The sequence below is a fragment of the Carettochelys insculpta genome, chromosome 3 (assembly GCF_033958435.1).
Source record: "Carettochelys insculpta isolate YL-2023 chromosome 3, ASM3395843v1, whole genome shotgun sequence".
NCBI lineage: Eukaryota > Metazoa > Chordata > Testudines > Carettochelyidae > Carettochelys > Carettochelys insculpta.
The window spans coordinates 80,013,612-80,040,003 of record NC_134139.1 but is presented as its reverse complement, the minus strand read 5'-3'; the positions used below and the strand labels follow the sequence as shown (position 1 = coordinate 80,040,003).

The window sequence follows — 26,392 nt, the reverse complement described above, 5'->3', positions numbered from 1 at the left end:
TTGTAATATGAATGGGCCTTCTGCATTCTGCTGCTAGGAAACGCTTCTTTTAAAGCCCAAGTCCAATAAACAGACATAAAGAGACTCCCAATAAAAACGTAAGTTGTAGAAAAGTAGGGAGACATATTTAAGGAAATGCTTTTCATAACAGCAAATAGTGACATCCCAAAATGTTCAAGAAAACAAAGACATCTTTTGTAACCTTATTCCTCCCCTCTGCCCTGCCCTTATGAGGGATACAGCAATCAAACAGGACTACAAGTACAATCTCTTTTGAAACAGTGTGCAGTTTTCAAAAGAGAGGCATGCACATGGAGGTTGTATAACTCGGAGATAACACCAGAAAGGCATGTTTGTGGCAGACAACTGGTGGTGACAGCAAGACAATAGAGAAATAATAAACATCTCCCACTTAGTTAACCCAGGAAGGCAATGTACCAATCTGGGGTGTACTGGACATACTATAAGCGGCGGGGCCCAGTATGTATGCCACCAAGGACAGAGAAGAGGCATAATGCTGCACTGGGACAGCAGGTATTAATGACACGCTAGGCAGACACTGAGCTACCATAAACTCCACAGAGCACGATGCTGCAGCATGTCTGAACAGCACCAGGTGAAACACGCTGCTCTACGGGATTCATAAACATCCGTGTCACATGGCGGCAGTAGGTGGCTGCAGGGCACAGGGCGCGAATGTGGGGTTAGCCCCATGGCACGTGGACGCCCCGTCCCCGCTGGCCTGTTCGCAGGGCCCGAGCGTTCCAGGAGGCGGAAAGCAGGCGTGGGCCGAGCGCCCGGTACGAAAGTCACGTGCTCTTCCCCTCCCCGCCCCACCGCCGACCTTTCCTGTGTCAATCAGAGACAAGTGGAAGCGGCGCGCGATACAGTTCCACCCCCTGGGCGGAAGCGGAAACTCGGGTCGGTGGCGCCGGCGTCGTTCGGTAGGGCCCTGGCTGCCGCTGGATTGGCCCCGGGCGTAGCAGGTGCCCCCCGCTTCCTGGGCGGGGGAGGGGCTCTCTTGCAGCCCTAGCGGCAGGTACCCATCCCTTGGCGGAGGGCGGGGCGGTCCCCCGCGCCATGTACGGCCTGTGACCCCAACCGCCCCTCGCCGCGGGGAGGGCAGGCGGCGCTTCCACTGACCCATCGCTCCCCGCGGGGAGCAGCCCTAGGTGTGTGTCCTGGCAGCTGTTGCAGCCCAGGCGCGCACAGGGCGGTGCGGGCACAGCCGCGGGTGTGGCTAGGGAGGCGCGGCTCCGCGTGTGGACCCTCCCATTTCAGGGTCTCCTCCTGGTTTGCCTCCCTGCAAAGAGACTCGCACCGGCTCACCTACACTGGCGTAAAAACCATCCTGGTGATGGAAGCAGTGTCAGCATAAGCAGTGCTGACACTCCAGAGTTTGTGTGGATTAGAAAGAGCTGGGACTTGGCTTCTGAGCTGCAGCACCCTGTGGTCATGGTTTATACTTATTTTCTTGTTAAATATCCACACAAGGTGCAGGACAGTGTAGGCAGTCTGCCTGTGCTTTTGGGTCTGGTCTGCTACTGATACAGTAGACTCTTGTCAGTCGCAAATGCCACATTCACGAATTCAGTTATTCGCAAGTGGCCTCACTTCTCAGGGGCTGGGGGTGCCAGTGGCTGCCGCAGCTGCTCCAGAGTCCTGGGCGGGGAGCCCTGCCCCACCCATTCACAAAAATCAACGTGTGGAGGTTCTGAACCCAGAACCCTTGCGACTGTTGAGACCCTACTGTATATGTATTCCCTCAGGCCTAGTGTGCACTTGACATTTACATCAACATAAGTACATCACTCTGGGACATGAAAGATTCGTACCCCTGACTACTGTAGTTATCCCAACCCTTGAGGGAATAACTGCTGCTTCCATTGTTATACCTGCTGCCACTCAGGGCCCTGGATTACTTGCAGTAGTGGGAGTCAGCTTTTCCAGATGATGTTACCTTTTTCAAGAGTCTGATTTGTCTTGTATACCCAAGGTTCACCTCACTTAAAAAATTAAATTGTGGCTTCAGCCCTGTGCAGCAGGTCTTGAACTTTTCTGCACTGGGTTCCAGGGAATTTAACACTGGCCATGGGGACCCCATTAAAATGAACATGTCTGATGGGAGCAGCTGATGTAGTAACTAGAGCAGTATAAATAAATGTCTATATGAAAATTTAGTTTGACATGAATTTCCTAGTGGTTTTTTTATGTAGTCTGTTGTAAAACCAGGTGACTTTAGATGAGGTGATGTACCCCCGGAAGACGTCTGCCTACCCCTTGGGAGTGGGTGGCACATACTCTGGTTGAAAATCACTGACCTACAACAATGGGAAAATCCCTTCCCATCCCTGAAAGAAGAGTTTTTACTTTGATGCTATAAAGGCATATTTATATTATGGGTCCTATCTCAGCTAAGTTCTCATTCTGTGTGCCTTGTCTAGAGGACACTGATGGGGCCTGGGAATACTTATTTTAAATATTTTTGCCCTCAAGCAGCATAGCATCCAATTGTTGAATGGCAGGATTTTCTTAGTAGCTTGTAGACTTCAGTTATGAGTCTAATAAAATTTGCATAATGGGATAGCTGTTTGCTACTAATATACATGTAGGTTATATCAGGCTACTGTTTTGCCACTATACTGAAATAAGTGTGAGATGCATATCAATATTTATCTATTTGTAAAACTTGCAGCAAAAATTAATTGTGATTACCTAGTTCCTGGAGTAGAGAAAAGATTCTATGCAGGTGTACCCACATGATACTTTGGTAATAAGCCAAGCGTGATAAACTGAAAATTGTATTTTTGTTAATAGTTAATTTGTTATCCAAGGAAATAACGTTACAGAATAAAGCTAACCATTTATTTTTATTAGATGTAAATGGATAATATTTGTGTATCTGTTTCAGGATGGACGGGTTGTTGGAAATCTACCCAGAATTTTAAAATAAGGTATTTGTGTCCAAATTTTGCTACACTTGCTCAGGTTAAGTAGTCTGGAAATCAGTGGGTCTGCTTGTCTAATAATTTGCTACTGAACCTTAATAACTGTCAGATTCAGGATCCATTTTCTTGGTTTTTTAGAGGAACAAGTAGGTGACAATATTGGGAATAGAATATGGAAACCTTAATGTCTTAGCTGTGAATTCTAATTAGCTTAAGTTGTTAATTATCGAAAACTGTTTAAAAGTGAAAGCTAGCTGAACAGCATGAAGTAATTTGCTGGTTTCAGCTCAGATCCCACCATCAGCAGAAAAAAATCATATTTGGCACTTAATTTTTTGTCTGACTTGCAAAATGTTATATTTAAACATGGTCGAGTTAGATTTTGACTATAATTTAGTGTTTAGCTCAGGACAAAACCTGTTATATATCCTTTTGTTTGACATGAAGCTGAACATGATATTATTCTGGTCTGTACTGACAACTAAGTCATGGTTATAGTAATGTAATCTTTATTTGCAGTTGGGTTCAAACCTATTGAGCTTTTGTTACGTAGATCAGCGGTTCACAACCGGAGGTTTGCAAGGTCCCATAAGTAAAGCCTGGAGCCCTGCACGCTGGGGTTGCTCACCCCCGCCACGGGCTGAAGCCTTCACCCATGGGGATCAGTCCAAGAAACATGAGCCACAGTGTCCTCTGGGTCGCCCAAGGCTGGAGCCCTGAGGCTATGCCCCAACTCTGTGCTACCTAAAGGGAGCAAACACTCTTTAAAAAGCTATGTAGGTTAGCTTTAGTTGCTAGGTGAGTTCTGAGCTCCACCTACCAAGGGCTAAAGCTGAAGCAAGAAGACACAGGCCCCCCGCCCCGTTTTACTGGCTGAAGCCCTGAGGGCACCCACCCTCAGCCTGGAGTATTTATAGCGTGTTGCGGGGGAGTTCAGAAAGAAAAAGATTGAGAAGCTCTAATGTGGACAACCCCAAATTGGTACTGTTGTTTGTCTCAGTAGGGTGTTTGAGGACTGAATGCAGCTGGGGACTGAATTGTACCTCCTAGAAGTGATCTCTCAGATTAAGGCCTATTGGAGAGATGAGACAAAGCAGGAATCTTGCATTCCTGCTGTTGCTCAGCCTGTAGCTGTGTGGTTGAAAAGAAAACGTACACCTCCGCTTCTGCTTCTTTCACCAGCACTGAAAGTAAGGTGCAAAAGACAGCATTGTATTGGTTACAAGTGCTTTTCTCAAGGTTAAAGGACAGAGTTGAAAATGTTGATGGCAGCCAGAAGTCTGCCTGTGCTGGGTTCCCCAGCATTGCTGCTATTGATGTTACTGAACTAGTGTTGCCAATAGTGGGAAGTTTTCTGAAAATGTCCCTAGTTTAGGTTGGCCTTAACTGTTAGGTGAGCAAATGTTTCAGATATGGACGTAGCTATGACAGGTGGAGAGAGTTTGCTACTTTTAGGTAGCATTGCATCTGTATTCAGTGCAGTTTCTTCTTTTGGCACCTCCATGGGGGAAGAGCGTATCTCCTTTTCCGGGATCCTTCCGGCTTTGGGGTTGGCAACTTGTGGCTCCAAGAGCTGCTGCTGCTGACTCCTCTTGTGGCTCCAGGGGCTGCCACTGCTTAAACAGAAATCTCAGTTCGGTTTTTTTGTTCAAGTGGCAGCAGCCAGAGCCACTCAGCAGTCTTCTGCAGCAGGGAGCCCCAAAGAGAAAGTTGGCAGGGCAGGTAGCCACCAGAAGGACTAGGGGGAGGGTGGCTGAATCTGTCCCTGCTGGAGCTGCAAAACTGAGTCATGAAGGAGGAGGTGTTGGCAGGGAGCAGCAGGGGGAGGCAGCAGCCGCTGCTGAACCACACACGTTGAGGCACGTTAAGCCTGTGGGCGGTGGTGGGGAGGTACTGGCTCAGGGGTTAAGCCTGTGAGCAGGGGGAGGCTGGGGCTCGGGGGTTAAGCCTGCGGGCAGGGGGAAGGTTGAGGCTCAGGGGGGTTAAGCCTGCAGATGGGGTTGCAGGATGGGAGGGTAAAGCCTAGGGATGGGGGCAGATTTGGGGTCTGAGGTGAGTTAAGCCTGGAGATGGGGGTAACTTTTTCTAACTGGTACAAATCAGTCTGTGTGCACTGTTATTAAAATATGGGTGATAAAAAGCACGGTTTGATGTTATTTGTTAAGGACTGTCTCGTATTCACTTGCTTTGCAGCTCTTGAAGGATGGATTTTTGTAACTGAATTTGAAAAAATAGCTCTTCTCGCTATTTTGGTTGCAGACCCCTGTTCTAGCTAAAACTGTTGCTTGGACCCTGTTTCAGCAGAAATGCACTATGCAGGTTCCTTTCAAAAGCCCAGTGGCAGTGTATCGCATGCGTAAAGGCCTCACCACATCACTTGGTGTGATGGAATATACCAGTAACTGGGAGGTGGAGAAGTTCCCTCAGGTCACAGGTCCAGCTCTTGCTGGAATTGCATGGAAATGTGATAACTTCCTTTAAAGGAACTCTTTATGGTGTGATTGCATACCCCAGTAGTCAAACTAAAGAGATATGTAACTCCTCTTATGTGCACGTATGCAACTGTTGGTGAAAACCTCTGTTTTATGACACAAATAGCTCAAATTGGAAGGATACCCACTTGGGAAAGCAACACAGTGCCTTATATTCCTATGCAGTAGTGAAAGGGATAAATATATATATATATATTTTTTTTTTACAAAAGGTAATATCAGCAGTGCAGTTCTAGATTGCTTTAAACATTTCATGTCACTTCATACTGAAGAGAGTGTTTGAAAACTGCATGGGAAGGGTGTTATAACTCAGAGGAGGTAGAAGGGCTAATAGGCACCTTTCAGACTTGTCAATTCATTATACTTTTCGTATTCAATTTCTTTTTTTAAATGCTCGTGAGGTGATTGGAATTCACACTGCTGATTTCTCACATTTTGAAAGACAGGAATGCTTGTACCTGCTTAATTAAAACATGGAGTGAATTTCCTCACTGTTTATGTGAGAAAGGAGGTAGAGTTTTGAAAAAAAGTCAAAGTGAAAAAGAAAAAGGAGCTTGTCTCATTGCATAAAACATTTTGGTATTGTCACCATCAGGTTTTGATAGGAAGTCCTTTTGAAATAAAAATGCCTTTGTATTAGTAGAGAAAGGCAGCTATCATTAAAGATATGTAAAACATTTAATATAAGCAGGGACTTAGAAACAAAAATGAGGTGGTTGAAGGTTTTAATTTTAGCCCTTTGCATGTTTTTAAACACAAAATTATGGAAGAAATCCATATGTCTATTATTGTTTGGCAGTTTTTTAATACAGAAAAATCTGTTTTCCTGATACAGAAAATCCTCCTCCTCTTTGTAGTCAATAAGTGTCATTCTTCTATGTAGATTAGTTGATTCAAAATGAACTTGCATTATAGTGACCACTTTAAAGTGTTAATCCTTTTAACAGTCAAGTTACAAAATTACTACATATAAATAGGGACATAATTATTTAAAAAGTCAGAAATTTAGCAAGTTGTTAAACTACATTACACTACAATGGATAAGATTTTAAAATCCAAATACAACTAAAAACAGCATGCAGAAATAGGGATCTCAGTCCTGCGTTTGGATTCATGAGGATGGACCACTGATGTCTACCTGACGATTCAGTATCATGGATGATACCTGCCTGAATGGATCAAGTTGCAAGATCAAAGCTGTGAGCTGATTTTCATAGGTTTTGAGCCTCTGTTTCTGCGGAGTTCAGTTGCAGATGTGGGTGTACAGGACCTCTGAAAGTCAAGCTAGTAGTCTTTGTGACTACGTCTAGATTGCTGAGAACTGTCAGCAAAAGATACGCAAATTGTGCAACGCATTTGCATATCTTTTGTTGACAGGTCAGGAGAGGCTTTTCTGATATTTGACCCATCCAAATGTCAGGAAAAAACCCTCTGTTGAGACATCCCTTCTTTCTCGTGGAACGAGATGTACAGGGATGTTGATGGAACGCTCCAGACCAGCAAATCTCGGTAGCATGGACATGCTCTGTCAACAGAAGTGTCGTCGACAGAAGCTTGTAGTCTAGATGTAGCCTGTGTTGCAAAGCCCACTGGCAAAACAATGTCTAGACGAGTCCCTATAAGCAAACACTGAATTTTTAAAGTATACCTCATGGGTTTGTATTAAAAATAAAAGTTTATTTGACCTTACCAAAAAACAAGCAGTCCTGTATCATCTTTAACGACTTAACAATTTTGTGTTAGCTTTTGTGGGTAAGAAGCTACAGACTAACACAGCGACCCCTCTGAGACTATATGACCTTAGTTCATCTTGATTTTTAAGTAGTAACTTTTTGCATAGTTATAGTGAAAACTAGAGATGGAAGTCAAAGTGCATCATAACAGTGGGTACGTTTTATCCCTCAGTTTAGAAATGGAAAAACAGGTGTAGAGCACTAAGGCCTAAGATAAAACAAGGACTCATTAGCAAAACTAGAAACAGAGCCCTATTTTTGGACTTCTTGTTCCCTTGTCTAAACATTGAACTTTGGTTATTTAACATTGTGGTTAGAACATTTTTTCATTATTTTTCCTTTTCAGATTGCTGAGAGAATTTGGCTTAACTATGGGTGTTAAAGGTTTGCAGTCGTTTGTGCAACATGCTTGCCCAGATACTTGTACAGTGGTAAATCTGAAAGAAATGGCAGAAAAACATCACATCAGTCATCCCAACTCCTCTCCTGTAATTGTTGTAGATGCCATGGGTTGTATTCGACACTGGTACAAACCAGAGTCCTGGGTCTGTGGTGGCCAGTGGCAAGAGTACCTAGCTTACTTGCAGGATTTTATTAACGCTTTTATGGCAGCTGGTATCAGACTGGTATTCTACTTTGATGGTGTGGTAGAGCAGAAAAAGAGAGGTGAGTGGGTCAAACGAAGATTGAGGAACAACAAAGAAATAGCCAGAATCTTTCAGTTTCTCAAGTCCAATAGACGACAACCAGGTAGAGGGATGTTCTTTATTCCTTCAGGATTGGCAACCTTTACGCGCTTTGCCTTAAAGTCACTTGGTCAGGAAACAATATGTTCTTTGCAAGAGGCAGATTATGAAGTGGCTTCTTTTGGCCTGCAAAATAACTGCATGGGAATTCTTGGACAAGATACCGACTACCTCATCTATAACACCTCTCCCTATTTTTCTATTGATAAGTTCTGTTTGGACAGGATGGTGACTGTTATGTACTCAAGAGAGATCCTCTGCCACACACTGGGCCTCAACGTAACAGACCTCCCTCTTTTTGCCTGCCTGGTTGGGAATGATATCGTTCCAGAAGAAATTCTGGAGGGTTTCTGGCAGAAATGTGTAGCTTCGTATCCTCTGCGGAGCCAGAGCTATGACAAAAGAGCTAACATAATTTTGGCTGTAGCAAGCTACATATCAAAAGTTCCGTGCTCACATGATAGCCTGAAAGACTTGGAAGAAATGCTACCTTTGGCATCGGACAAATTACTGCACAGGGGCGTGGAGTCCTATCTCTTGCCAGGTCAGCAGTCTCCATGGCTTCCTCCAGATATATCAGATTCTCAAATGCACAAGGCCAAGCAAGAAACAGTCTTATGTCCAGATCAGGAGATCTTTCAGGTATTTCATCTCTTAAGGTTTTGCCATCACCTTATTGCTGTGAACATATACTGACAATTGGTAATGGGTGGTATCTGTTGAATAGATTTTTTTTTTTTTTTTTTCCCTGAGCAAAATAATCTTTTTCTAAACTGTTACTATGGCTGATCCTGAAAAGTTTGGGAGCTTCACAGGTATTGATCAATCTAAGAATAGTTGTTTTCCTTGACTGCAACAAATGTTTGGTTTTGGTGATTAGAAACACAAATTTGTTAATATTCTAATGTATTTGGAGAGACTTTTAGTTTAGATGACAATGTTAAATCTATGACTGTTTCAGAGAAAACTTTGAAACTTCAAGAAAAAGCCCAGATAGAAGTTGCCTGTGGGATCTAATTTAAGATCCTCTTTTGTTAGGTGCCCAGAGCCTTTGACAGATAGGCTTTCTGTCTGTCTCTTAGTTATTGTGAATACTTTTTAAAAAATAATGTCTGTACCACTGGGGCATCTGTGGTCTTGTAATTCATTTTCTGAGTGTACATGTCAGAGGAACATCATAAATGATTTTTGTAAACTAAACTGTGCTGGTCCTCTGGTCTAGCATCAGTGAAGCTTACTTCCAAGTGTGGGCCCCTGAGCTCCTAGGCTTAGTGTTGCAGAAATAATTAGCCTTGTCTTTGAAGTATGTTGCTTTCTTCTGATGCTCTTCTTTAGGCCTTGTCTTCTCTGCTAAAATATATGAAGTCAGCACTATGCTCCTGCCTGTGCTTGATTTTACTCAGTTTACTGCATTGCACTATAAAACTGCATTCAGCCTCTGTATATTTTTTATTTTGAGACAGCTCACTTATGTTAGCTACCCTAAGTTAAAAACACACACCTTTTTTTTAGCAGTGAAGAGAAGGCCTCAGCTGACTGAAAGATGCACTGATTTTTCTCTGATAGCCAGTTCATAGTCACTAACTGCCATTCAGAATGGAGGATGTTGGAATAATAGGAAGAGGATAGCAGGACTCTTGGGCACTCTTCCTCTCCACAAAAAATGACATGCATATGAGATTTTATTATTTTCTCAGTCTCTAAAGCAAAATCTAAGATTCTGAAATCTTAAATATCAGCAGCTTCATTCAGGAGCATCTTTTCACTGGGATCAGAGGAAATATTTTTAAAGAAGTTAGTTAATTTTGCCATTTTTTGTTAATTTTAAAATAGAAACTCAGTGCTCTTTTCCTCTCCATTTGAACAGCTAGCTAAAGAACAACATATCAGGGCTGAAAATTATATGGTCTATAATGTCCTAAGTAAAGGAGAGATTGAATGCAGCAATACATTGGAAGATGAAATTGATACAGAACTTCCTGGACAGGCTCTTATCTACCGTCCTGTTCGGCAACATATATATTCTCTTCTCTTGGAGTCCAGAATAGGTAAGTGTTATAGCTATATTCACTGTGCGTACAGAATAAGTGACAAGTACTCTTAAAGCATGCAAACTGGACCACATACTATAGTAATTTAAGAGACAAGGTAGGAAAAGTAGTATTTTATGGGTCCAACTTCTGTTGGTGAGTGAAAAAAGCTTTCCAGCCACACACACTTCTTCAGGACTGGGAATGGTGCTTTCAGCCACACCAAAATGCAACATGGAACAGATAGTTTAGCATAAGCCATTAGCATGCTAATCTGGGGGTGGGGTGGTCAGAAGATATTTATTTCTGGATGGGGATCCCATGGAGTACATGGTGTAGCTGTTTGATACACTTTATGGGTTTTAGCGTGGGGAGGTATGTGACAACTAAGGATGTGTGTTCAGAGGAGATTATATTTCTATATTGAATAAACTTATCTCAATATATCTGGGTAGTCCATTCCATAATGTTATCTACTTCTCCGGTAAAGTGTCCTTGTTTGGTGAAGGTGATTCTGAGTGTGCTAGGGTACATATCCCAGACTTCATCTTGGAGCAAATTCTGTGGCATCTGAGTGCCTGGCTGTAGATGATAAATTTCTTGGAGTGTTTTGGAGAGGTTACCAGATCTATGAGGGTAGATGTGGTAGTCTGTGTGTTTCTTTTATATGGCTACATATAGGGTTCCAGTGTTGAAGCTGTTTGTGGTGTCCAGGATATTGCTGCTAGTGTTGCTAGAAGTGTTCCACGGAGAATTTAATGGCCGGGTGGAAGTTGTTGAAATAGTGGTGGAAATCTATGAAGAAAACAACAAGAAGTCCTATGGCACCTTATGGACTAACAGATACTTTGAAGTAAGCTTTGGTGAGCAAATATCTGCTTTGTCAGATCTGATGAAGCGGGTCTTTGCCCATGAAAGCTTATGCTCCAAAATACCTGTTAGTCTGTAAGGTGCCACAGGACTTCTCGTTGTTTTTACAGATACAGACTAACACAGCTATCCATCTGATACTTGCCTCTATGAGGAAGTTTAAGATGGCTGTCCAGAGAATGAAAATATAATTGATTTTTCTGGTGCATTTGTCCAGAAATTCTTCAAGGTGGCCCATGAAGAGGCTGGCATGTTTGTGAGCCAGTTGATATATGAAATCAACCAGCAGTAGGTTTAAAACAATAAAAAGGAAGTATTTCTTCATACAATGCACAATCAACCTGTGGAACTCAGTGCTAGGGAATGTTGTGAAGGCAATAGTTGTAATGGATTTCAAAAAGAAATGATTAGTTCATGGAGAATAGGGTTCATCAAAGACAATAAGTCAAGAAGAATGTGGGTGTGACCTCATGATCTGAGTGTCCCTAAGCTCTGATTTACAGAAGCTGAGAGTGCTTGATGGGATCACTTAGTGGTTGATGGTTCTGTTCCTTAGAAGTATCTGACATTGGCCTTTGCCAAAAGACAGGTTACTGGGCTGAATGGATAACTCGTCTGGCTCATCATGGGCATTCTTAAGAATAACCTTTATCAGACATGAAGAAGAGCTCTGTGTGATTTGAATGCTTTTGTCTCACACCAGCACAAGTTGATTCAGTAAAAGTTATGTCACCTGCTTTGCCTGTCTAGTGTCCTGAGCTTGAAAGTGCTACAACTACACTTAATTATATAAGGACATTTTAAACTGTATTTTTGAAATCTACAGTCTTTAATTCCAGGTTTTAATGACTAACATTTGTATCACATCTAGGATAAATGCTGTGGAGAGTATACATGTAATTAGTAAAGACTCAATTGGAAATCATGCAAATTAGACTGTTGTAATGTTTCTTGGTACCATTAATTTTAAGTACCTTTTAAGATTAACTTAATTTTTTTTCATTTTTTGTTAAAAGCATACATGTGAAAGTTATTAATGATCAGAAGATGAAGCAAGACTGGTCTCAGTTTAGAGTGTTGTAATAGGTTAAGAAATATGGAACATTCTTTTGCTTTCCCAACAAGCCAAGCATTAATATAAGGCTTCTTCAGAGGTTCAAGTAACAGTTTTTTTAAACAGCTATAAAATGTAATAATAGTACTCATTTTTGAGTTTGAAAATCAAAGAAAGTTTCAGGTAATTGTTACTGAGCTAACTAAAAATAATTACAATTCTCTTAAGTGCTTCCAATTTAATTTTTAATCAGGTTATGAGTGAGAAAATTATTTCTTTCCCTGCTGATTTGAACCCAGTTGTGAAACTGTATCTGCCATTATGGAATCCCATTGAAGTCAGTGAGACCCAGCATGAGTGCAAGGGACTAGTGGTGCTTGTTTAGGAGAAAATTCACGACCTTTAGCCCAGGGCTTTTTTTACGGGAGGAATGCTCTGGAACGGAGTTCCGGCACTTTCTTCCCCCCTGAGCCAGGGATCCGGCAGCCGAGGCTGGCAGGACTTGAGTTCCAGCACGCTTTGTTTCTGGTAAAAAAGCACTGCTTTAGTGTATTTCATAATTGCTGCATTTTTTTGCATCTTTTCCTTGAGAGACTGAAAGTTTATGGACCATGGACTGAAAGTGAAATTGTTGTTGCACTTTTTATTTATCTTTTGTAATCTTTTCTCTTCCTATTTACTTTGTGTGGTTCGATATGAAAGTCCAACAACCTTTAAACCAGTGGTGTCCAAAAGGAAGATACTCAATCGCCATGTGACCACCCCCTGCAGCTATGCACCCCTACTTCCCTGTCTCCAGTGACTCACTGGAGCCATGCCTCTGGAGCTGCCCAGCCCCAAGCCCTGCAGTCCCAAGAGGCAGTGCAGTGACTTGGACGGCAGCTCCTCAGGCACCATGTGGCCGCGGCAGTGGCTCGGGGGCTGTGTGCTGGGGCAACTTCTTAGGCACTGTGCACCTGTTGGGGCTGCGCGGCTCTGGTGGTGCGGCACCTGAGAAGCCGCTGTGCCACCATGTGGCCCCCAACCTGGTCACGTGATGCCTGAGCCGCTGCTGCACATGCTGCCGCATGAGCTGCCAAACCAGCCTGCCAACCTGCATTCGCCATAATATGCTTCCCCATTCACCACATGTGGCAAGTGGGGGCGTGTATTGGACACTACAGCTTTAAACAAATGTTTTAATTATAAACTGAGAAATCATGTAATCGAGCGCCTGGCTTCCTTTGGCCAAAGAAATAGGAAAAAGTGAATTAGAGTTTAAAAAAAATCACATAGAGAGGACGACATAGGTTTCACCAAAAATAAGGTGCAATGCCATTTTTCATTTTTTCAGCCCACTGCTTCTCAGTTTTTGGGGATAATTACAGCCTGGTGGGCTTTCGTTTACTCCTTTGAGCAGCCAGTCTTTAGTGATGTCTGCGGGAACAGGCACAACTAAGTCTAGTGTCTTTAGATAACAGTTGCAGCTGCAGAAAGGCAGGCTGTTATCATAGATTTTTGTGTGTCAAGCCAAGAGTATAGCACTCAAATATGAGTGAAAATGCAGACGCATGAGTTTAGAATCTGGAGAACCATTTTAAGGAAGATAAAAATTTTGGGGCGAAAGAGATTTTCATTGAAGAAGATGGTGTCACCTGTGATTTTTATTCCATCCTATATCACGCACTTTTACTGCAGGGTTACAAATTAGAAGATAAAGTAACTGTAAATAATATTCCTAATGGTATGTCTACACCAGAGACCTTACAGTGGCACAGTGGTACCTGTGCTGCGTTAAGATCTCATACGTAGCCCTCTATGCCGACTAAAGCGGGGAGAATGAGAGAGCTCTCCTGTCAACATAATTAATCCAAGACCAGTGAGCAGCTGTAGCTTTGTTGGTGGGAGAGGTTCAGTTTTTCTGGCATAACCTAGGCCATATTTACGCTACATCATGTCTTCTTGAACCAAAATAACAATTTTTAAGGGAAATGTCTTATGCTCCCAAACATGTCTCCTCTTAACTACTTTGGGTAGGTTATTCTATGCTTGCTTGTTAAAGGAAAGGGCTCCCCCACCCCTGCTTTTTTGTCCCATCTTCTGTCAATGCATCTGATTCTAGCTGTTGTTGGAGATAGGTGGAATACTAGACAATATTACCACTGGTCATATTCGGGGCTTGTCTTTAATGTCTATGTCATTGCAGCTGGATTATTACTGCATTGCATCTGGTGAAGGTGCTCTATGTTAAATGGGAGAGAGAGCTGTCCTGTCAGTGTGATAAATCCATCTCTGTGAGAAACGGTTGCTGTTTTGGCATAGCACTGTTCACACCAGTGCTTAGGTGGGTGTAACTTATGTTTCTCAAGGGGATGGTTTATTCACACCTGAGAGCAACGTAAGTTAGACCAGTGTAAGTGGCAGTGTGTACAAGCCATTGGTGTGGCAATCCATAATTAAAATGCTGCATTCTTTTGCCGGAAATTATTTTTAGAACTTTAAGGAAGGGTTGTTGATGTCATTCACCAATTTCATCCTTGAACGATGTCATCAGATGGACTCTTTTGTAATAGTAAGTTTTCTTAATTTCTCTCAGTGTAAAAAGAGAAGTGGGAAGGAATCATTTAAGTATTGTTAAATTGTTTGTTTTGTTTTAAATATTTAAGGTTTTTTTAATCCTTAAAATCCATCAGGTTGAAATTGCTGTCATAGAAATGGTCCTTTTCTTTTTGCAGTCGCCTAAGATGGGTTGTTTTTTGTTGCTGAATACTTTTTGAAAAACTGGTAACTCAGAATAGATTAAAATGCCTCACAAACTGCTGCCTGAGCACCCAGCCCCCCCCCCCCCCCAACCAAAAAAAAACAAAAACCAAAAACTTCAGGATTGAGAATTTAGGCTTTGTTCTTCACATGTGCCCAGGGAATTGGAGATTCATAGGAGTGGGGGACATAGCGACCTTTAGATCTTTTAATCCCCACCTTTAAACCATGATTTTCCCTTAGGCACTGATTCTGCAAGTACTTGAGCATATGCGCACCTTTACTAATTTGGTTGCTCATGGGTAAAGTCATATAAGTACCAAAGTGTTTGCAAGATAGGAGCCTTATTTTGAGATATATTAAAAAGAGTTTGCTTGATTGTGGTCTTAACTATGACAGCACGTGTTGGATAAAGTTTTAAAATAAAGGTATTTAATTTGGCTCCATTAATTCCTTAAATATGGTTTAGCAGACACGCTACCTGTACATCATTCAGCTTTTAGCATCTTTTAATAACAATTTAATACTATTGGAAAATTATTTTTGAGAGAAAGATAATGCTTCTGTCAACCCCACCTGGATATAATCCAGATTATTTTTTGTAATAATTCTGATCAAATCTGGCAGCTACATTTTAGAATTCACTCATTGCATGTAAAACTCTGACCTTGTATTGCTGTTGACAATTAAAAAGATATGTAATGTTGCATGAACAATTGGCTGACTTCTAGAAATCATGGCTTAGCCTGTCAAACTGACCCTCATTTTGACCCTGCCAAGAAGCTTCCTGTGTGGAGGATTCTGTGCTGGTTGTCACCATTTTGCTCTCAACTGGGCTGAAGCGTTTACAGATGTGGAGTATATCTAATGTAACATAACTTTAGACTTCATGAATTATGTTGCATGTAGGGATCCTATCCAGTTTGGAACTTTGTTTATACTAATAGGCAACAGTAATTCACAGATCATTTAGAAAAATGTTTGTGTTTTTAATAGCTGCCATTTTCCACTCCCAGATGTGTCTGGATCAAATGATGATTTTTGTACAAATAGTACAGAAGCACTTTGAAAATTTAGCCAGGGATTATAAAAAGTTTGTAAGGGAGTTAGTAGTGTAATGGGATCCTCCAGGATTGAAGGTGTAGTGATTTAAGATTGTGGTGTAAAATTGGAGGAGACTATGAGGTCATCCAGTATTCACATTAAGTTCTCTTTATTAATTCTTGGTATAGTTTGGAATCATGCCCAAAAGAGAAGCATTATAGTACAATTTCAGGGGTGTTTTACTTGATCAAAGAAGAATCGGTAGGATGGCTTTTTTCCCACCTTCAAATGTCACTAAGGTGTTACATTTACATCTTTGAATGGTGAAGAATTTAAAATATATTCCTTTGACTGGCTCACTTCCTGGCATCTGTCATCAATGTGTTCCTAGGATATGCAGTGGGTGTTAGTAAAGGTAATACAAAAGGTCATGTTGATGGGCAGAGGCTTTCTTTCTTGTGGCCCAGAGTTAGTGGTTAAGGTCCCTACAGTTAAGCCGAACGCTTCCTAGGTTGGCCTGTAATGACCCCTTACAAGATCTGACATATCATGTGTGCCAGGGTGAGAACTGGGAGGTGCTGAATGTTATGGGGAGGACTGGAACACGCAGCACTATGAAGAGTCTGGGCTGCACGGTGTTCAATCAGGCCACCTTACGAGGCTGAAATAACAGAGGTTTGCAAGGTTTGGGTGAGTTACGCCATTGGGCAGCCCCCGATGAGAAGGGCACAAAAAACTAACTTACACTTTCCTCCTCTTGGCCCAGGCACAGCTGAAAATCTTTTTCTGAATTTTTAGTTAGTGTTCCAATTCCTTATTGTCCTAACGTATAACTAAACCTATAGCATTTGTTGTCATCACTTGTGGAAAAAATGCTCTAAACTGTTTCGTGTAACTTCAGAGTATCTGAGCAACCAGTTGTAATGTGGTGATTGCTAATGCTTTAGCATTTGCCTCCCACCACTCTTCTCAACTCTTATGTGACCATCAGTACTTGTACTTGGTTTATTGATCAAATTGTCTGTTCTTCAGACAGCTGTGGAGCCTATCCTGTAGTAAAGGAGTGGTTTGTGTACTTTGGGAATCCAATGCAGCAACCAGACCTTGTGCAGCCTATACAGCTTGATATCCCAGGTAGAATAAAATCTTATCTTTCTATTGAACTCTGAACTGATTAATATGATTATTTGAATATTTGGTTGAAAATCTGTTTAGAAAATGTTTTCATGACGTATTTGGTTATAAAGTCAATGATGACTGTGAAAGAAAAGATGTTGAAATGTGAGTGCTGTATCTCCATAACTGCTTGAAATTGCACTGTTTAATGTTTTTTAATCGCAGAACTTTGTATCAGGACTACTTGAGAAATTTGGATTTAAAGCAGATGTGAACAATTATTTAGAGCTTGAAAGGTATATTGTATTTGAGGACAAGAAGTCAAAAGTGGCTGTTCCATCAAACCATATCTAAACACTGTACTAGTTCTTTAAAAAAATAATTGGACCTCCTGCGTGGTGCCTGTGAGTTCTTTACCACTGTTTGCAGCCCATGTGCTGTTTGTTTTCGGTGTTTGAACTACTTTGTTTATTCTGTCTTTATTTTGCTTTAAGAAAAAAAGATACATTTAGTACTGGTATTTCAGATATCTCACTGTGATTGTAATATTAAGAGGACTGTTTTGCATTTATAGAACATTTTTCATCCAAATGTTTTATACATTTTTAACTACATGATTGGTCACACTGTATATGAATTGCTGTGCAGTCACCCCTGGGATTGAATGTGACATCTTTTTAATAGCACACAGCTGCGCTGTAATAGTTTAGGAGAGGAAGTGAACAATACCGTATCTAGTTGCACTTTCAGAGGGAATTCAGATAAGTCAAAAGGAGTTACCTATCTGCTATTAGTTGAGAATATTTTGAGTGTAGCACCTTTACCCTAGCAAAAAGTGACGTAGGCATTTTTTAATAACGTATTAGTTCAGCTTTATTTCTCACTCAAAACGTGGCATCTTATTTAGTGCAGCACTCCCTAATAAAACACCAAACTTTGGTTCCAATCACCATTCCTTTGGCAATGAGCCATTTACAAAGGGACTCCTGCAGAGCTCATTACGTGACTGGGGCTTATGTTGTAACAATGAAGCTGTGACAAAAGAGACTAAAATGCTAGTAAGTTGGCCCTCTGGTCCAGTTTCAGACCTGGAATGAGCAGGTGCAGTTCCCATTGATTTTAATGGGAGTTTGCATGCTTACCTCATGGATAATTTGGTCCTTCATTCTTAATTCACAAAGTGAAGGGAAAATGCCCATCCATCATGCATTAGGGGGACGATTGAGTCATTGATTAACCTGCCTTTTTTTCTCTATTTGTGTCATTACCTTAAAACACAGAATACTTATTGTAGCTATCCTGCCTGTCTTTCTGGAATTAGCATGTAGTCCTATGACCTGTTTGTCACCACATACTGCTCTTAGTTTTGCTGTTGCATTTATGTAATTTTTTGTGTTTGTTTTTCTGTTTTGGATTCTTTTTAAAATAAAGAGGACATAAAAATGTGTCTGTGAGATTACTTGACCACACACAATCCAGTAAAGGAAACAACTGGTAAGACTACCTCCTCTCCTGACCCCTCAGTCCTTTTAAGATGATATAAGAAGATACTCATTAAATCTTTCTATTTGTTTGAGCACCCCAACCCCAAATTAATTTTCCCTGCACTCCTAAACATGCAGATTTTGAAAATCATGTGCAACATACATGTCCTTCAGCTTCAGTGTTTAAGCACCTCAAAATCATGTATCTATTTTTTTTCTTCTTCTTCTTACAACATACCTATGAGGTGGCAAAGTATTCCTGTTTACGTCTGAGTAACTGAGACAAACAATATTAAATTACTTTCCCAAAGACACAGAGGAACTTTATAGCTGAACTGTGAACTGAACCCACATTTCCTGAGTCTCAATCCAGTATTCTGCCCTTCCCAATCTAGTGATCTAATGATTGCACATTCAGATCTAGATGATAGGTGAAGTCAGCAGAAGGACAGCTGGCTGAGGTGTGAGATGGATGCAGAGCTGCCTAGGATAATATGAAGCCATGGTTTAAAACCCAGTTGATCTATCTTGTACAACTTTCACTTTATTCCTTGGTGCAATACTCCAAGTAAATAGAAGCATGTCATTACAGAGCACCACACCTTCACATTTTTAATTTAAAAAAAAAAAGGAGTAAAATTTTGGCCCCAAGTGTGCCTTGAATGCTCAGTCTTAAATACTGTGGTGAAATCTTCCCTTCTAGGTGGTAGAGTGGTCTCCCACCATGCAGAAGGACCCACATAAAATTACACGTGTTTTGGCTCCGCCATTCTCCAGACTTGCCCAAAAAATTCACCTTTGTATTGAGAATGAGCATGAAATATTTAAGTACAAAATTAAGTCTTAAAAGTAAGTGCAATCTAAAAATGGGAGTTGATTACAAAAGTGCCTTTCATACCTAATAACTACCAACTCAACTCAGTAATAAAAAGCTGTTGTTCTTACAAAGCAGACTGTACAGCAAAGGAGGCTGAGTTCTGTTGTTTATTTTTAGTGCTCTGTTTTCATTCCTTCAGAGAACAAATATTTTTCTAAATATTTTTGCAGTCTATACTTGTATGACTTAAATTCTCATGCAGTTTTTATTTTCCACTGCATGACTCGAATTTATCATAGAAGGCTATCAGCAGCACTTCCCAGTTTTCAATAGGAATTTTGTTTAGATATAAGTTTAAAAAACTTTAGTGCAGGATGTTAGAATTCAATTCTGTCAGTCAAACTCAGACCAACATAAAAGAGGAAATCTTAATAGAAGCTATTATGTGAACCACAGGCATTCGTAGTATGCATGATGGGGTTTGGTTTTATTTGTTTGTTTAGTTCTGGTTTTCTGCTGCTGATTTTGTTGACATTTTCCACAAAGATGCATATTTTATTTTTTTATAAACATTTCCCTTTTTCTCAAAGCAGAGTACTGAGATTATTGATGAAATCCTAGTCCTGTTGAACTCAGTGGGATTTTTGCCATTGACTTCACTGAAGCTCAATTATCACCTATGTATTTTCCGATTTCTTACTTCATGGAAGTGATTGAAAGGTTTTATTTTTACAGACATTTTCAGCTATAATCTGGATCATTGCAGATAACGGAAATTTGCCCCCCCCCCAAAAAAAAAGGGAAAAACACTACTGAAATATGTTTGCCGTGAGATGGAAGTCTGCCTTAAAAATCTGAAAATCTTACAGCTGATTGTATATGCAATATTAGGTTACAAAAGAAGGCATCAAGGACAATAATTCAGAAGAATGTGTGTGCTTGGATACAAACACATCTTCGTATGCCCAGTCCTCTGAAAGAGTTACACCTGAAATTTTGTTGTCCCCCCTACCATTTGAATGACTAGGTAATGGATTTTCCCTTACTCTCCCTTAGTCATCTTCAGACCAAAATTAAATTTAAACCTTAAATTACTTTTGTTTTCTTTAATTGTTGAGGAAAATATGGACATTAAAAATTAAAAGATGTGTTAGGCTATCTTGTCCATTCCATATGCTATTGATTGGATATACTAATTTGTTCAGGGAAAATGCCTGTATATTTAAGTTGTGTGTTCTGGCTTCCAGAAGTAATCTAGCAAATAAGACGCTGATAACATTTCTAAAGTAGATTAGATTTGAAGAGAGAAGTAAGGTTTATAAAGAATGTGCCATTTCATGAGGCTGAAATTCATGTCTCCTGATAACTGATCCATTTCATGTGTTCAGGGTCCGTAGTATACTACTGATTTAAAAGGTGCTTGGCAGCTGCAGCTGTCACAAAAATTCTGATGCTGCATTTAATTTTGTTGCCGAATTCTGTAGGTGAATTTAGAACAAAGTCACTTCATATCAGGAGAGTCTGCATGTACTTTCATTGTTCCAGTCATTAGCTGCTACAAACATACGTAATGGGAGTATTTCGTTTCAGAAGAGAGTAATTCAAAGGTTTATTTTGAAAAGTTAAATATAACAAATATTCTGGCTTGTAGTAATAAATCTTGAAAGGTAGCCAGGATGATTGATATGTTAATGTTAACCATGCTTGATAAGCAGAGTCTTCCAAAACCCTTTTTATAGTTGTTTCTTCATATATACGTAATATATCTGAGAAATGTTTTATTCTGTTTGCTCATTCACACATCTGAACTCACTATTGCATCAGCTTGAGAAGGTGTACTTTTTACTGTAAACTGTGCTGCTTTTATGTTGCACATGCAGTGCATAAACCATGTGGTGACGTGACTTTGGTTGGTGCAAATTTATACAACACCTTCATGTAAACCTAGAGTTTAATGACACTGATGTGTTAATGCATTCCACTAGTTTGTGTCTGAATGCGTTATTTATTATATATCAATTATTGAAGCTGAGCCAACCAAAATAGACTTACTATGTGTGAGAGGTTTTCCTGGTTTTTTTTTTTGGGAATATTGTACTTAATATATGATCACATGTAGATATATCATCTTTTCTAGTACATGAATTGAAAGGAAACATTAATTTGATCAATGATCTTTTCACATGTTGACTAAACATGTTTCTTTGTTGCTAGAAAAGTATCATCTCATATATCTCTGGTGACCAGGCCCTCATCTTGGTGATAGTCTCACTCTAGGAATGCTCAAAAATTATAAGCATGGATTTTCCTAAATCCAGCTCTTCACACAAATTTGTTGCACAATGAAGACTGAAAATGACAAAAACCACGTAAACTCATAGGGCATTGTTCTTTGACATAAACTTGTAATTGTTAAATCTCAGATAGGACTGTTAATTTTCCCTTGAATAATCCCTCTAGTAGCAACTGCCCAGCAAGCAATTTAGAATTTTATTCAGTTTTGTTTCTTTAATGACTTTTTCAAGAGTGACTCAAAAAATTTGTCTATGTGCCACTGTAGTCCAAATTACGAAAAGTGTGAATTATAGAGCTCTCGAATATGTTGAGCTCTAACTGTCCAGTCTGTATCCTGCTAATGCAAACTAAAGGTATCTGTAAACACAACAAGCAGTTCTGTGAAGTCTTAGAGAGTAACCGATTTTATTAGGTCATGAGTTTTCATGGGCAAAACCTGCTGCATCAGATGACTGGAGTGGAAATTACAGAATCCAGGGTATATGTAGCAGCAAAAGAAAGACCTGTCTGTAGGACCAGTTGATAATGAAGCAAATGTTTCATTAATGTGCCACAGGGCTGTTTGTTCTTTTTAAAGTTGCAGACTAATAAGGATACTCCTTTAAAACTTCCGAAGAGTTTAATTACTTCTAAAATGGTGGGAGATCCTTGGATGGAAGTATTGTTTTTAGTTGTTAGGTTCGATTAAGAGAGAATTAAGTTTCCTTTACATGTACAAATAACTCGTAACTCACAAGTTCCTCTTCTTCCCACTACACAAATGGGTTTTGTTAGTGCAGGAATCAGTAATCTTTTAGAGAGGAAATGTATTGATTCCCCCCCCGGCCCACCCAGCACACTTGCATATTGTACTTGTTCAGGAGCTGTGTAGTGGTGATGCCAGTCCATGGATCTTCATTTTAGTGTCATATAACATGATTTCCATTATCACCGCAGTTGCTTTGCAATATTGTTCTGAATATAATTATTTGTACTCATCAAATAACGTTTACTTATAAAATCTTAGAAATTAGAGATGAAAAAGAGTACTTTCTATTAATTGACTTTCGGAGTTGTGTGTCTCTGCCTATCCAGAGGGCAGCTGCATAAGTATTTCTTCTTCATTCTCCCCTACCCCCAAAAAATCTCTCTGGTTACTCTTCTGAACAGTCTCCACTTTGTCAACCTTTTTCTAATTCAGCAGTTCCCAGAATGGGACTCCCTATGCTAGCCTTTAGCAATACTGTGTTTTTAGCACACACAATTGATGTCAAACTACTAATATTTTCCTGAAGAATAGACTTTTTTTTTCTGTAAAGTGATGAAAGACAGAAAAATCACCATTTATGTGATATGGAAAAAGCAAAGAACTTTATTAAGATTGCATGACCAGTTCTTGTTTCTGGGATTGAAATCTGTTGATGGGAACCATAGTTTTGAGAATATTAAAATAAACATTCGATAGGAGGAGAGGGAAGAATATTTAAGGATTTGCTTTCTAGCTTTTTTCTCTCTAGGCACAGTACCATTTGCTTAATGGCTTTCTTTGCTAAATAAACATATCCGCCATCTAGATCTCAGCATCTTGACACTTTCATCACTTATTGTTGCCAAGTGGCCCTAATTGTAGGATGCAGCTGCTGCTCATCATAAAGGAAGATGTGTTGCCAAATGTAGCTTTGTCTGTCCAGTCTTAAAACTAGCACCTCTCTGTTTATTCATCAATAAAAGCAACATTGCTTTACAGTAGGAGTGGATTTTCAATTGGAGTTCTTCAGCACAGCTGTCTAGATATCCACCTGGCGTTTTACCCACAAGATTATTTATTTGGTTTGTGATGTTATCATATGGTAGTCTAGGGAATAAATAAACCTTGGTGGGTTTGATTTAGCTCTGGACTGTGCCACTGGACCTAATGCAGAGAGTTGACAGAAGTGAAGTGCTCAAGAGTAGTTGCCATGGTAGAAATTACCAGCAACCGGGGAAATACCATTGTCATTCCTAAAATTAGGTTCTGGCCCAGAGAGGAGCATGAGCCATGGATCGTAGGAATACACTGATTTACCACCTGAGGAATATGATGATTCCTATCAAACCCCTTTTTCAGGTTAATGCTGACCTCTCCTTGCACAGTGGAACTCTTACAGGAAGGGGAGTGGTATAGACAAAGCCTGCTTTCTCAAAGGATGAGTCCCCTGTAGCTCAGAGTTGCCTACACAGGCTCTTGGTGTAAAAAGTGTGAATCTTCAGAGGAACTTGTTTAGGTTACAGCAATATATCTTTGTTCTCCAAAACCAAACTTTGCTACAAACTTAAATTCAGTTAATTTTCACATTATAATTCTTGCAGACTTTAAAGAGAAAAGGGTTTCCTATTAAAGTTGAATTCAGTGGTTCACAGCCCACGGGCCACTTGTGGCCCAGTCAGCACACAGCTGCAGCCTATAGGACGTTTTCAGGACTATATGGATAGTATATAATATATATTGTGTCTGTGTGGCTCAAGTAACATGGAGAATACAACATAATATGTCTCACAGTGATAAACAGATTGAGGTTTGCTGGTTTAGTTTAATAGACAAAGCTTATCTTGTCTTCCCATTGCAAAGATAAAATAATACGTGTCTTTTGTAGGAGGAACACCTAGTTTAAGAACATTGTGGCTCACTAAAGGCCCAGAGGTTCAAACACTGCGGTACAGCACATTTCTAGCATGCTTTCAGCTTCAGGACATGATGGAGGAGTTCCAGTTGCTGGACCCACCTGTTGTGGCTGTCTGCTGCCTGCTGATCTACCTTACTGTCCAGGTAAAGCGAATTGTTACAAAGTAACCAGCCCTTACAGTTCAAGCTTAACAGTTGAGTTTCAGTAGCTCTTTACTAATTCCAGTCTTAATTTACCTCTTGGTCTTCAGCTCAAGTGTAGTTGATGACATTATATTATACTATTGTTTTTATTGCTCCAGTTAACTTGTCATCCTGAGAAAATGTTAGATTTCCTAAATTATGCATCTTAGCTATGTCTACGCTAGACATAGATGTTGACCATCGATACACAATTTTAGCTATGCCAATTGTGTAGCTAAAATTGATTTATCTGTGATCGACTTCCATGTCTGTCTGTGTGGCAGAAGGATGGGAGTGTTTCTCCCCTCAACCTTTCGTATTCCACACCTCTCACGAGGAGTACAGGGTTGATTTTTGACCCTTGGGAGCATTATTTCGTGCATGCGTAAAATCAAACCCCAGAAGATAGACCCTGAGCGGGCTGATCTTCCATGGTAGTGTGGCTGTAGCTTTAGTTTTTGAATACCTCTGGCGAAAGACCTTTGCTCATCCTAGTGAAAAATAACTAAAATTGTAATTTTAGGATTTTCCTCCTATGGCTGGCTCTTTCTGTTACATGGTGGCTATTCTTTTTGTGTTTGTTTCATGTTATGATTTTTGGAAAACAGAAGAGGGAAAAAAAGACTTTAAGGGAGACATTGTGCTCCTTTGACTACTCTAGGCCTTATCATCTTCCCTGATCACTTCACACCACTCTTTATCAGCATCCCCAGTTAAAAGCCACAGTGCATGGCCCTAACAGTTCTCAAATACAAATTCTTATCTGGCTGTGCTAAGAAGTAATGTATTTCTGCAGTTACTGTAAAATATTTGCTGCTTATAGAGTACCTAAAACAATTAAAATAAAATGAAATTTAGGATTAAATATGAAAATTCATTGTTTCCATTTCTAAGAGATTTTAACACGTGCTTCACAATTTTAATCACCTTTTAAAAAGTGTACTCTGCTCGTAAATATGTCTTGCTTCATTAGTGCAACAAAAATATTGCCATCATCTAATTTAGTCAGCTTTTTGTATTCACTTTTACACTTAATTCTGTTTTGATTAAAATATTATTTTGCCTTTTGACTTGTTTCCCCAGTAGTGGTCTTTTATTTGTATGTGAAAATAAGGTCTTCCTAACTTTCTCTTACTATCCTCAGCTAAACGAAACAGCAGTAATGTAGCATTTTAAAGACTAACAAAATGGTTTATTTGGTGATGGAAGTACCACATGACTGCTGTTCTGTTTTGTTAGAATAGACCAGGGGTTCCCATACTTTTTGGCATCATGCCCTGCTTTTGGTTTTTGAGAAGCCCTCACCCCCCACCTCTTCTTTACCATCATCCAACCCCCCTTTAACAAAAAATTCAATTCGTAATTTAAAATAAACACAAAATCTTCATATAAAAATGTTATTTGAAATTAAAAATAAGCACAAACAGTTTTTCCTGGCCCCTTGCGGGTGCTTGGTACAGCTCCAGCTGGCCAGGTGCCCTCCTGCCTGAGCCTTGTGCTGCCAGAGCTGCCCACCCAAACTGACTGAGTCCCACGCTGCCAGGGCAAGCCACCCGTCCACCAGCTCAAGCTGCCCAAGTCCTGTAATTCCGGGGCCAGCTGCCTGAGCCCCGTGCCAGCCACCAGAGCTGCCTGTACCAGCCTCATGCCCGCCTGAGACCTGTGCTGCCAGAGCTGCCCACCCAAGCCCCACACTGCTGGGGCCAGCCACCCACTTGCCCACCAGCCGCTGGGGCCAGCCATCCACCTGCCCATTGGCCACCTGAGCCCTGTGCTGCAGGGACCAGCCTTCCACTCACCAGCCACCCACCCCAGCTGTGGGCCAGCTGCCTGCCCAAGCCCCATGCTGCCAGGGTCAGCCAACCGCCCACCATCTTGAGCTGCCTGAGCCCCATGATGCTGGGGCCGGCCAGCCAGCTACCCACGAGCCCAAGCTGCCCAAGCCCCACACTACTGGGGCCAGCCACCTGAGCCCCATGAGTCCCACAAGCTGGCTGGCTGCCCCCATAAGCCCTGCAAGCTGCCCATCCGAGTCCCTCCCCTGCCCTCCTACAAAGCCAGGTGCCCTTAGCCCCTCCTCTAACCCCATCCTCCTCCCCCCAGTCCACACTCATTCATTTGCGGAAGGCAGCTATCTCCACGTGGGTCTTTCCTGGCTTCCCGCTTTTTATAGCGGCTACCCCGGGTTACGCACATAAAA

At 40.9% G+C, this 26,392-nt stretch overlaps 1 protein-coding gene across 12 annotated transcripts in view; it reads left to right on the top strand.

Moving 5' to 3' along the window:
• The first annotated feature begins 930 nt into the window (after positions 1-930).
• The window catches only part of FAM120B (family with sequence similarity 120 member B), a 155,632-nt gene continuing 130,170 nt past the window's right edge, over positions 931-26,392 (top strand). For 10 of the 12 annotated variants that reach the window (XM_074990207.1, XM_074990208.1, XM_074990209.1 and 7 more), the window contains exons 1-6: positions 931-1,039; positions 2,912-2,954; positions 7,520-8,561; positions 9,787-9,967; positions 16,689-16,790; positions 23,981-24,153. In XM_074990207.1, the coding sequence (XP_074846308.1) occupies positions 7,545-8,561; positions 9,787-9,967; positions 16,689-16,790; positions 23,981-24,153 (1,473 nt within the window). In that variant the 5' untranslated portion in view covers positions 931-1,039; positions 2,912-2,954; positions 7,520-7,544. The remainder of the gene's footprint in view (positions 1,040-2,911; positions 2,955-7,519; positions 8,562-9,786; positions 9,968-16,688; positions 16,791-23,980; positions 24,154-26,392) is intronic. The other 2 variants (XM_074990210.1, XM_074990211.1) reach the window with 2 other exon arrangements.